The sequence below is a fragment of the Lagenorhynchus albirostris genome, chromosome 2, assembly GCF_949774975.1.
Source record: "Lagenorhynchus albirostris chromosome 2, mLagAlb1.1, whole genome shotgun sequence".
Lineage (NCBI taxonomy): Eukaryota > Metazoa > Chordata > Mammalia > Artiodactyla > Delphinidae > Lagenorhynchus > Lagenorhynchus albirostris.
Genome location: NC_083096.1, coordinates 43,926,428 through 43,940,056, shown reverse-complemented (window position 1 = coordinate 43,940,056; position 13,629 = coordinate 43,926,428). Strand labels below are relative to the sequence as shown.

The following is a 13,629-nucleotide window of genomic DNA, read 5'->3' as shown; positions in this document are numbered from 1 at the left end:
TATTCTGCTAGACCTTCCATTTAGTTCCAAGTGATTGCTGTAATGTGAAATTAATAGGTTTTGCAATTCTTCATCTCTTCAATTCTCTCAGGATCCTGAAAGTAAGACATAAAATAACAACAGTCAGATACTTATTCTTTATTTCTGGACTGAGTATCTATTATGAATCCCCTGCTTTTTGTTTAATTCCTATGTCAATCATTTGGGTAACATGGTTTACAAGTAAATGTGAGGGTCCACAAGCTGTTTCCCCTTAAGCCCAGACCTAAAGCAAACTCTGTGCAGCCAGTTTTCATCTCTTTTAGTACTCAAGATCCAAATAAGCCTTCAAAAGTTATTTTCCACCCCAAGAGAGAAGGAGACCTCATTATCTTGAGAAGTGCAAAACCCCACAGAATCCTCCCAAACCTTTTTCTAGTAAAAAGTGTACAGCTAAGAATCCAGGTGCTACAGATTCTTCCAGTTTTGTAACGTTCTCTCCCATCAAATATCCCACCTTCAAATCTTTGATATTTGTACTTATGGGGGTAAAGGAAGAAAATGGTGATAATCCCTCCCCTGGCAAGTTATTCAACCTTCTGCCATTTTTACCGTTTTAAATAAATGTACCTCTTTTACAATCATTCATCCTATTTGGCATTTTGAAATGTAATCTATATCCATGTGTATTTAATAGCATTGGCTGTGCATCCTCTTGTGGTTGGGTTGAATGTGGGCTCAGTGCTAGAGAGATACAGTAGATCCTCCTTCCTCTTGCTTTTTGTATCTCTTTTGTTTCTAAGAAGCATGTAAGATTTTAGAAAGGCCCTATTTCAGAAATTGTAGCATTTTAATTATCTAACTTTGTTTCCATTGACCTGCATTGAGGGACAATATATGAAGTAACCTTATAAAACTCGTCACTGTCTCCCATAAGGTCATTGCTAAGAACTTTGTTATATTACATAATATTGTCTTTAAAGAAATTTCTTTTGATATCATTATTAAGAAAGTTATGCCTCCATCTCCGGGCTATTGTAAATAGAGCTGCAATGAACATTTTGGTACATGACTCTTTTTGAATTATGGTTTTCTCAGGGTATATGCCCAGTAGTGGGATTGCTGGGTCTAAGTGTCCATCATAGGATGAATGGATAAAGAAGATGTGGCACATATATACAATGGAATATTACTCAGCCATAAAAAGAAACCAAATTGAGCTATTTGTAATGAGGTGGATGGACCTAGAGTCTGTCATACAGAGTGAAGTTAGTCAGAAAGAGAAAGACAAATACTATATGCTAACACATATATATTGGAATTTAAGAAAAAAAAATGTCATGAAGAACCTAAGGGTAAGACAGGAATAAAGACACAGACCTACTGGAGAATGGACTTGAGGATATGAGGAGGGGGAAGGGTGAGCTGGGACAAAGCGAGAGAGTGGCATGGACATATATACACTACCAAACGTAAAACCGATAGCTAGTGGGAAGCAGCTGCATAGCACAGGGAGATCAGCTCGGTGCTTTGTGACCACCTAGAGGGGTGGGATAGGGAGGGTGGGAGGGAGGGAGATGCAAGAGGGAAGAGATATGGGGACATATGTATATGTATAACTGATTCACTTTGTTATAAAGCAGAAACTAACACACCATTGTAAAGCAATTATACTCCAATAAAGATGTAAAAAAAAAAAAAGAAAGTTATGCCTCTTCTGATCAATTGTTTAGCTTATGGACTGTGCGAATTAGGGAACTGATTGGGTTTCTCTGTGCACATTATTTTTAGAAAGCTTAGAGCCAAATTTATGAACCCTCTCCCCATATCAAGTATGCATTTTTATAATTCTTACATGTGGCATAGATTTTTGTCACTATTTCTGATTTTTTTCACTTAGAATTTATGTTATTACTATATTTTATGTGCCCTTATGTATTATTACCTTACATCTTTTGTGACATTTAAATAAGAAATGCCAAATGGGTGACACGCTCCATTTTTATAGGTTAAAAATCACTTGTCACTTCTCATTCTAATTAAAGTCTTTATTCTGTACTTCACTTAAATGTTAGTTGCCCAAAATCATGTTCAGTTGATCATTAATGACAGTGAATTATATTTTTTTATTTAACACCTAATTTTTATATATCCCTAAAAATGGAATCTAAATGGTTAATAATCAGTTTCACTCTTTCTTTTGAGAAAAAGGAAATTTAATGATAGCATCATGGAATTTTAAAGCTAGATGAGTGCTTAAGGATATTATAATTGTCTTTTTCTGCACTCTCTTTCTTATTTTATTTTGCGTTCAGTTGATGTGTTTTCCTCTCTTTCAGCTAGTATTTGCTGTGGAAAAATCTATGAATAAAAAGAGACTGTGGAATTTCACAGATGAGGAAGTCTCAGAACGAGTGACACTTCACTTTTGCTCTTCTACAAAAAAGTATCTTTTATTTAGGTGTTTATGTTCTAAAGTATATGATACCAAAATAATGTTCCTGCAGGTTTTTTCCCCAAACACTTATTTAAGTCATCATTTAAAAAATAGGCTTAGTTTGTACGTTTTTCTGTAAATAACACATAATTCGGACTGCCAATAATAATGGTAATAATGGTTGTTAATCATGTATCAGGGTTGTAAAGAGTTTGAGAGAGGTGGCAAGGACTGGGTATTCTGAACTCTTTACCAGCTCTCCACCCCTGTACATTAAAATACACTAGGGCCCCTACAGAAAGGTACAGCTTAGGCAAAGTAATGCTTTTATTTTGTTTACCTCCAGTTCCTATAGATAAAATGTTCAATGCAAAGCACAGGTGCACTGAGCTGGCAATTTTTATATCTTTGGCCAAGATCAAGTGACACTAAAAGCCAATTATAGGGCCTTCTTAGCTTCTTTCCTCTACATATTACCAGGGCAAGTACCTCCCAAGCATGAGGCAGCCTCACCAAGGGAGTGAAGCAATGCAAGGGCCCAATAAATTAGGACCTGCAAAAAGACAAAATTCAAAAAGTGATCATCCCTGTAGAAGGCGGGCTGTTAACTCCTTTGGTATTTAACTAGAAAGTTTCATGTACAGACCCTTTGACCCAATAAACATTCCCAGGCTTGACTTCATTCAGAACAGCACTCCTATTTGTTAAAAAGGGTCTGTATTTGAGGACAGTTTTGTAAGAGCTATCATTCTATTCATTGTGATTAGCAGGATTTATAAGCAGTAGGAAATAGTTTAAAGTACCACAAGTATTATAGTCAGAGGAATTTGTATATATGTAAGTATATGTATTTACACAAACATATACATACATATATATGTGTATACATATCTTTAAGTGTCATGCCATGAAGTGGTATGATTTTGTAAAAACTCTTGGATGCATATACTTTATTTTTATTTTTTGATGGTTTATTTTCTTTTGATCATCAAGAATTGCTTTCTTATTTTTTTGGTTATTTCTATCCTTAATTAATAAAGAACATTTTGTCGAACTTATGATATCCATAATCCAAAGGTAAGAAAAACTGCTCTTTAAAGATTTTTCTGTGTTGCAAACTATTTTTAAATAAAATTCAATTTTTAGTTTTAATAATTTTCAGTGCTATCTCTTCCTATTAATGTCCACAACCACCTGTAGTTTTTTTTTTGAAATGTGATTAATTTCACTACAGACAAGGACAATTTGTGGTTTTTTTTTAATTGTTAAAATATTTTTGTTAAGCTCTCCCTACCTTGTTTATGTGTCTGGTATTATATTTGAGAGGCTAGCAGTAAAAGTGTCTAGGCTTGTGGGAGCCACAGTGCCCAGTAAACAGGCTGTCTGTACTCAGCAGGATCCAGACTAACATTTTGCCAAGGTGTCTAAAAAGCAATGTGAGGGACTTCCCTGGTGGTCCAGTGGTTAAGACTCTATGCTTCTACTGCAGGGGGGCACGGGTTTGATCCCTGGTCAGGGAACTAAGATCCCACAGGCCATGCAGTGTGGCCAAAAAAAAAAAAAAAAAAAAAAAAAAGAAGCAGTGTGAAAAAGTAATGCAGTATTCTGTTAGCAAGGATAGAACAGAAAGGAAAATGTCTGGCACCTATTATTTGCTCAGTGATTATTTACTCTCCATCAGAAGCTTCAGAATTGACACTGTTGAAGCTACATATGGGACCTACAGGACCAGAGGACTTGTCAGGATTTTAAGCAAGCCTTTCACTGGGCGAGGGAGTTGCCAAGATTGCCTGGGATGTGCTGAAGAATACTGAACTTTTAATGCATGCTTTATTTTTATTTAGTTCTAACCTATTACCCTTTGATGAAGGAATTTGGCCAAATATATTAGATAACAGCTTGTATAAGTTACTGGGTTGTATATTTTATGATGTTTTATTGCTCCGTGTGTTTTACGTAAATCACATATTTTATGTTTTTCCCCCTTTGCTAAAGAGTTCTGCAAAACCAGCAGATTGGAAGTATCAAAATGGACTATCAGCTTCATGGCTTTCTTTAGAGTGTACAGTATATATTAATATTCATGTCCCACTGTCTACTACTTCTGTCAGCTATACTCTGGAGAAAAATACAAAGGTATCAGGGTAAAATGAATTTTCTTTAGTGATTGCTGAATAGATGATCTGCCTTTATTCTGGTTGTCTATGCCATTCATTTTATAATCCTCAAAAACTGCATTCTAATTATAATAATATTGTTATGGGTAACTAATTTGTTACTCTACCCAGATTAAAAAATTAGAGGTGGGACATTGTTATCATACTAATGTATTTAGCATAATAAGTGCTCCATAAATACTTGTTAATTAACATGTAATTATGTACATTGTAAAATATAATTATGTAGGAAGATGTACTGTTTGGTCTTTTTGCTTTCTCTTCATCTTTAGTTTTTTTAAAAATTTATTTCATTGAAATATAGTTGATTTACAATGTTGTGTTAATTTCTCCTGTACAGCAAAGTGATTCATATATTCTTTTTCATATTCTTTTTGATTATGGGTTATCACAAGTTATTGAATATAGATTGACAGTTTGGGATTAGCAGATGCATACTGTTATATATAGAATGGATAAACAACAAGGTCCTACTGTATAGCACAGGGAACTATCTTCATCTTTAGTTTTGTTTTCCATCTTCCAGTTCTTTTTTGTATTTCTGTACCATTCTTTTGTTCATAACTTATTTCTCTTATTTTTTCCTATTGAAAGAGGTAAATGGAACTTGCTTATTTTTTCCTCTTTAATACTGCTTTATATATTTGTTTGAGGCTCTTTCTCTTTTCTCACTTTTTTTAAGATAACAGGAATTATTGAATTTTATTTGACTGTGGTTATTAAGTCTCCTAGGTCTGTGACATAAATGTTAGTTTGGGAAAAAGATTAGAAAAACTATTATTAAATATGGGTGAAGTGCCAAAAATTGGGGATATACTTTTTTGTTGTTTATGATATTGAATTTAAATGCCATATTGCTGATACTTAGGGATTTTTAATATTTCAGTATACTAGGTAGAAAAAAGTCGACTCAAGGGAGTTTAATTGAGATGGCATTATATTTGAATGATATCCATGTTGTGTTTCTTTTAAGAATGGACTTATACACTGGGCCAAGCAAATAGAAAATAGTATTTATTTGATTAATGGACAAGTTAAAGATGAAGATTGTGACCTATTAGAAGGACAGGTGAGTTAAGAGAAAATCATCTTACTTATGAAATTATTTGTGCTTAAGGAAAAATAAAAGATGACTTATCTTTAGTTCTTTAGGCCTTGCCTTCATGAAAACAATTCATCTACTTTTTATTTCTAAGGTCTTTTAAACTAAAATGCAAATGTTTTTCTCAGAAAATGATAGGAGATTATTTCTGAAATCATAGGAATTTTGAAACCTAAAGGAGAGAGTGTCATCTAAATAACATCTAATTTCTACAATGTAAACTGCTTGCTTAAAACTAAAGTCATGTTCTGCCCTGATAACAGTTTAAAAACTAAGTTTGACCATTTTATAGGAGGGGTCTGTATGGGCTTCTAAAATATCTTTGATTTGAAGAGGAACTTTGGTGATCTCTCCCTTTAGAGCAGGGATCAGTGAACTTAATGTAAAAAACCAAATAGTAAATATAGGCTTTGCAGGCCATGTGTTCTCTCTTACAACTGTTCAGCTCTGCTGTTGTAGCATGAAAGCAGCCATAGACAATATGTAAATGACTGATCCTGGTTGTGTTCCAGTAAAACCTTATTTACGAAGACTGGTGGCAGTCTGGATTTGACCCATAGGCCATAGTTTGCCAATCCTTGCTTTAGAGGAATAAAAGTAGGAGATTAATGGTTTTTAAGAGTGCACGTTGATTGATGTAGACGACACAAAGTTACACATCTATAGAAAAAGCTAAAATAAAACAAATAATAAGACCTTTTTTCCCTCTGAGTTACTTAGTGTATGTTGGATAGTCCCTAAATTGTCTTTTATGTTCCACTCCAACCTCAACAATCTAATTTTTTAAATTTTTGTGTTATTTCAGAAAAAATCTTCTAGAGGAAATACTCAAGCAATTAATCATTCTTTTGATGTCAGAGTGCTAACACAGTTGGTAAATATTTTAACATACTCCTTATCTAAAATTAAAATACAGTATTTCTTAGAATAAGCTTAATGAAATTGTTTCTGTTTTTATGGTGATTGTTAGAGAGTCAAAGAATTTTAGAGACGTAAAGGACTATAAAGAATGTTCAGTTCTAAGAAAGTTATTCCCAAGAAACATTTTAATAAAACCTATTTGGGTCTATTGCCTCAATCCTATTAAAACTTTAACATCAAGTAGATAGCAATTAGGAAAAAATGTATATATGTATACATACCCATATATATGTACACACATATACATATATACATGTGTATGATATTTGGTGTTGTAAGTTTTATGAGCAAAGTTGCAATTCTTAACTTAAAAATAAAACGTGTGCACAGATGTGCCAAGAGTTGTTATATACCTAATTTGAAGCAGATTTATACCTCTGATTTGACAGAAGCCACACAGTATTGGCAAGGTTTATGTTTTTATATGGTTGTTTTAAATTACACATCTCTTTTCTGGAATTTAAAGTTACATAATTATTCCTAAAAGTATGCATACTTTTGATTTTAATCTTGCTGGACATTATCCTAGAGGCCAGATAGGGTATAAAGTACATCCATGTTTTTAGAAAACTTTTCATTTCAATATTATACTGAAGGGGCTTCCCTGGTGGCGCAGTGGTTGAGAGTCCGCCTGCCGATGCAGGGGACACGGGTTTGTGCCCCAGTCCGGGAAGGTCCCACATGCCGCAGAGCAGCTGGGCCCGTGAGCCATGGCCGCTGAGCCTGCACGTCCGGAGCCTGTGTTCCGCAAAGGGAGAGGCCACAACAGTGAGAAGCCCGCGTACCGCAAAAAAAAAAAAAAAAAAATTACACTGAAAATGTTGAAACAGGGAAATACTACCAGGACTTATATATATTTTTAACTGAATAAAATAGACTCAAAAGCAGTTTGTCATATGAGGATGCTTTAATTTCTTCTTTTCCTTTTCTGTGTTCAGCAATACAACATTACTAAATTGTTGTTGGACTTATGCCACTAAACATTTCTCAATTTCTCTTCTCAGTATCTTAAAAGTACTTTTAGTCTTCAGTTTTCCTCCTCCTTTTTGATTTTAGAAGTGTTCTTTATTTTAAGGCTATTCCTCTACCTATATGCTTTTTACTAGTTATGCTTATGTGACCTCTCAGTTTATTAAACAATTCAGTTAAAATTATTTTAGTTATAAAATTGCAGTTAGAAGATGTGTAGAGGATGGGAATATAGAGAGAAGAGTAGAAGATAATATCATGAGATAATTTATTATAATTAATAGTATATGGTATCATATATTTTTGTCAATAATTCCACTGGTCAGCCAGCTGGAAACTTTAAAATGACCAATATATAATAAGTAGTCAATAAGTATTTGATACCACTTTCCTCCCAGTCACCCTTCATCAAGTCTTGTTGATTTTTTCTTTGCAGCATAGCACCTCTTTTATTTTCCTTGTAGTCCCAGTGCCATTAGCCTTACAACATAATTATTTTACCTAGTTTATCACAAGTAACTCTTAACTAGTCTCTCTCCATCTATTCATTCTTATCCAAAGTGATTCATTCTCCGAAATCTTGATACCTTTGTTTGTATATCTCTTGGAATATCTTCCGTATTTCTGATCTATCCTGCATATTACCTCAGATTATCCTTTCTGAATCACAGTTTCCATTCATTCACTGTTCATTTACTTATTAGTTTTTTTTTCAGTTAGTATTTATTGTGTGTAAGGGTTAGACACCGATTGTGTTACTTTGCTTGATTAAAATTCCTTAATTGCTCTATATTGACTAGTTAGAAAAGTCTAATTTAAGGCTTTTCAGGGCCTCAACATGCCTTTTTGTTATTTTCTAACTTACTGTTCTAGAGGTATGCTTTCTATGCCTTCAAAGTTCTGTGTGTTTCCCAAGCCGTCTGTCTTACCAGTGCCATTTTTTTCCCTTCTCATCCAGACTGTCAAACTCCTATTCTGTACATGAAGATCTAGCCCAAATGTTACCATTTTGGTAAGGTTTCATTTGGTCTCCATAACCAGAGGGATCTTTCCTTTTCCAAAATATCATGTCAGCATCACAGAAGTTCCTCCACTTATGAATAGGTTAGATTCCCAAAGTAGCTAGTTTGTTCCTAAGTCCAAAGAAACCAAGGCGAGTTGACCTGTATAGAGCCCAGATACATTTCCACTGAAAAGGAGTGAAGCAGTCCTTTTATTCTTTAAAAAGTCTTCTCCTTGGGGGGGGGGTGTGTGTGTGTGTGTGTAGTCTTTTATATATATAGTCTAGTCCATTTGGAAAATAATGTTCTAATTTATGCATATATAATATATATGCTATAAATGTGTTATATAATATGTATTGTAAGTTAGATATTAAGTATGTAAAATAGAGCATTATTTTTCTATAGTAAAGTTCTGTTTAGTGGATGAGGGAAGCCCATTACTCCTCCTCCACTCCACTTATTGATATATCAGTGATCTCTACAAGTATCATAAGAGGCTTATTCCAAATAGAGTATCAGCATCATCGCCCTTTTGCTTGGTTTGATGATTGACATTTTTGCATGGACCTGGAATCTTCTGGACTATTTATTTGGTCTGTGACAAATTTTTTACCAAGACCTTGACTGTGTTTAAGTTTAAATTCTTAAAAAAAATTTAGCCTTTGCCTGAATTACATTAGACGTTGACTATTCATGCTCTTTCAGTGGCTGCATATTCAAGTCTTTTGATTCACCATTTGTCCTCATCACTTCCTGACTGTTTCTTAGTGCCTAGGCACATGGTTAGTTAGCACTGGTCACAAGTTGTATGATTTGTTACTGTTCTTCAGAATTGACCCTATTGTTGAATATTTATTTCAGGTACACTTAGAACATATATTTTTACCATGTCCATTTTTTTTTTAATCATAATTTTCGGTACCAGTGTGATTTTATGGGCCTCTAGTAGTACTTTCAAAGTTTCGATCCTCTCCTTGTTTTGGCACTTATTGAAATGATAAGGTTAAAAATGTCTGTGAAAAAGCTCAAAACCAAGCATAAACTAACCCTACTTAGATTAAATAAGAATGGGTCTGTGAGGTGAAAATGACAATCACTGGTATCATTTTCTGGTGACGGGCATAGTTGACTTGCTTTTTTTTTGCTGTGAAGCCTATAGCATTACTTTCAGTCTATAAAAGTTATGAGTTAAAAATGTATAAATAAATGAGTGTCTATATGTTGCTTGTAATTTTATCATATTTATCACATCCTGCTTTGTATTCCAGTTATTTTTGTGCAAGTCTTGCATAGTGTACCTTCTCTTACTAGATCATATCTTCTTTTTACATCTTTTCATCTTAATAGTTCTTACTAGATCATATCTTCTTTTTACATCTTTTCATCTTAATAGTACTTACCTGAGTAATCTGCAAATAATGTATGTTTAATGAATATTGGTACTTTAGATGGTTATATTAGTAAGAAAAAAATTAGATGTTGTGTATTTAATTTCAGAGTATGTTCAAAATACTCAGAAAATAACATGTAACTTATAAGGAGAAATATGAAGGCCTTTTAAAAATTTATGGGGAATATTTTCAGACACGTGGTTCAGTTAAAAATTCCTTCTTGCTTCATGAAATGACTCACATATATAATGTTTAAATGTTTCACATAATTAATAGTCATTGGCTATTAGAATCTAAACAGATTTTGTCTTTCAGCTTCTGAATTCAGACCACAGATCCACAGCCACAGTCCAGATCTGCAGTGGCTCTGTAAACCTTAAGGGTGCTGTGAAATGCAGAGCTTATATTCATAGCAATAAACCCAAGGTTAAAGATGCTGTACAGGTAAAAAAAAAAAAAAAAAAAAAAAAAAAAAAAAAAAAGGAATAACTGGTATATGAAAAACAGAAGCATGTTAATATAATTATTCAAAAATCTTAAAATTTTACCTTTTTTCAATCTCAAATTTCATCATTATTCATTTGATTTTAACTGATAAAAGTCCAGTCTGTTGGGCAGTCCAAATGTACCAGGTAATTGGTCCCAAGATTTTCATATGTAGAATGTCTATTTTTATACCTTTTTGAAGTGATAATTATACAAGTGTATTAAGTGTTCCACAGTTGTAACATATTACTATATTTGAAATCATTTCTTCTGAGGGAAATTGAACTTTTTAAATAACAGGAAAAGTACACCTACAAAGAATTATTAGGTATTGTTCTGTAATCAATATAATTTAGAAATTTAAAAAATGATGACTGGCACTTTTGTCATAGTTATGCATTTTCTAATTTGGACCACTAGCATTATTTGTTCAGATGCAAAAGTTTGTTCATTTATTTGGTTTAAATTTACTGTTCAGATGAAGTCTGGGTAAATTTGCTGTTAAACTATTAATGTATAGATAAGCCTGTTACATAAATGGACAAATGGAATGACGTACTAGTTATTTTAGTGGACATGATTATACAGGGAAGTCATTTATGTGGCAGGTTTTGGTAATAAAATAATGCAGATTTAAAGAAATGGATTTTATTTCTTATTGTGGTTTGTTTTGGTTTTCCATAGGCCATGAAAAGAGATATATTGAATACAGTTGCTGATCGTTGTGAAATACTATTTGAGGATCTGCTTTTGAATGAAATTCCAGAAAAAAAAGTTATGAGTATAATATTAAGTACTTTTTTTGCATGTGTTCAATTGATATATTAAGATGTCAAGATATAATAGATAATTTTATCTTTTTAACTGCATATATCTTTTTAAAAACAATATGTAATCATTTACTTTTCTTATTGAATGAAAATTTTCAGTTGCCACCTAAAAACAAGTTGTTGAACACCTTGTAATAGTAAATCTGTCAACATTTAATAATTTCAGGGAAGATTTAAAAAGAAAAATTCTGTGTGAATTTTTGCCAGAATAGATAAGCTGTGTTACCATTTTTTTTTTAGTTATTTCTGAGATATACATTTTAAAGAAATAACTAGAATTATGGCTCATAACATTATACCAGAACATATAAGATTTTTAGAAATTGCATGTAATGTCTGAAACATTTATATTAACATATTTCCATACAAATAACCCAAAGAAAGTTTAGTAGTAGTTGTTTTTTTGTTTGTTTGTTTGTTTGTTTATACTGCAGGTTCTTATTAGTCATCAATTTTATACACATCAGTGTATACATGTCAATCCCAATCACCCAATTCAGCACACCACCATCCCCACCCCCACCGCGGTTTTCCCCCCTTGGTGTCCATACGTTTGTTCTCTATGTCTGTGTCTCAACTTCTGCCCTGCAAACCGGTTCATCTCTACCATTTTTCTAGGTTCCACATACATGTGTTAATATACGATATTTGTTTTTCTCTTTCTTACTTACTTCACTCTGTATGACAGACACTAGATCCATCCACGTCTCAACAAATGACTCAATTTCGTTCCTTTTTATGGCTGCGTAATATTTCATTGTATATATGTACCACAACTTCTTTATCCATTCGTCTGTCGATGGGCATTTAGGTTGCTTCCGTGACCTGGCTATTGTAAATAGTGCTGCAGTGAATATTGGGGTGCATGTGTCTTTTTGAATTATGGTTTTCTCTGGGTATATGCCCAGTAGTGGGATTGCTGGATCATATGGTAATTCTATTTTTAGTTTTTTAAGGAACCTCCATACTGTTCTCCATAGTGGCTGTATCAATTTACATTCCCACTAGCAGTGCAAGAGGGTTCCCTCTTCTCCACACCCTCTCCAGCATTTGTTGTTTGTAGATTTTCTGATGAAGCCCATTCTGAGCGGTGTGAGGTGGTACCTCATTGTAGTTTTGATTTGCATTTCTCTAATAATTAGTGATGTTGAGCAGCTTTTCATGTGCTTCTTGGCCATCTGTATATCTTCTTTGGAGAAATGTCTATTTAGGTCTTCTGCCCATTTTTGGATTGGGTTGTTTGTTTCTTTAATATTGAGCTGCATGAGCTGTTTATATATTTTGGAGATTAATCCTTTGTCCGTTGATTCATTTGTGAATATTTTATCCCATTCTGAGGGTTGTCTTTTCATCTTGTTTATTGGTTTCCTTTGCTGTGCAAAAGCTTTTAAGGTTCATTAGGTGTCATTTGTTTATTTTTGTTTTTATTTCCATTACTCTAGGAGGTGGATCAAAAAAGATCTTGCTGTGATTTATGTCAAAGAGTGTTCTTCCTATGTTTTCCTCTAAGAGTTTTATAGTGTCCAGTCTTACATTTAGGTCTTGAATCCATTTTGAGTTTATTTTTGTGTATGGTATTAGGGAGTGTTCTAATTTCATTCTTTTACATGTAGCTGTCCAGTTTTCCCACCACCACTTATGGAAGAGACTGTGTGTGTTACCATTTTAAAGCCATTAATTTATTAGTGTTGACCATTATGTATAACAGAGTCTTTAATAGGTGTATATGCAATTGATCTTGCTTTTTCTTTCCAATTTATTTTTTTTGTGTGTGTACTAGTTTATATACTTCTCATCTATTCTCTAACAGACTTTACTAGATTTTAAAAAGGCTGGGTCATGGTGTCTTAACCTTTTATAACTATTCCATCTTTTGAGAAACATGAACAGTTTATACCTTTTCAGTAATTTGTATTAGAAAAATTTTATTTTACTCAAAAAGAAAATATAATATTGAGTATGCTTTTTGAAGCTACACATTTATCTGCCTTTCTACTATTCAGGTGGATTTGCAATTCACGGTTGAATATGTACATAATTGAAACATACGTTATTAGCTTGTTAAGGGAATATGTTTATTTTTATAGGAGAAAAGCATAGCTCCTGTGCTAACTAACTTCTTTTAGTTATAATAGCCCGTATATCAGGTTTGGTGGACTGATTATAATCTTTTTTCTATTCCTAGTATGATAGATACCTGGAATTTCCAGGTTTAACATCTGTCCTTCATGTACTTCACAAATAACCCTGAAGTTATTATTAGTGGAATAACCCATCCACTAATAATGTATAGTTTTGCTGAGACATGAATTTGATTGAGATTGCAATCAAAT

The 13,629-nt window shown here is 33.2% G+C and overlaps 1 protein-coding gene across 3 annotated transcripts in view; it reads left to right on the top strand.

Annotated features, from left to right (window-relative positions):
* Window positions 1-13,629, top strand: part of ODR4 (odr-4 GPCR localization factor homolog) — a 40,589-nt gene that overhangs the window by 9,603 nt on the left and 17,357 nt on the right. For all 3 annotated transcript variants that reach the window (XM_060131526.1, XM_060131544.1, XM_060131536.1), the window contains 7 exons: window positions 2,319-2,425; window positions 3,457-3,493; window positions 4,412-4,552; window positions 5,567-5,662; window positions 6,501-6,569; window positions 10,296-10,424; window positions 11,151-11,241. In XM_060131526.1, the coding sequence (XP_059987509.1) occupies window positions 2,319-2,425; window positions 3,457-3,493; window positions 4,412-4,552; window positions 5,567-5,662; window positions 6,501-6,569; window positions 10,296-10,424; window positions 11,151-11,241 (670 nt within the window). The remainder of the gene's footprint in view (window positions 1-2,318; window positions 2,426-3,456; window positions 3,494-4,411; window positions 4,553-5,566; window positions 5,663-6,500; window positions 6,570-10,295; window positions 10,425-11,150; window positions 11,242-13,629) is intronic.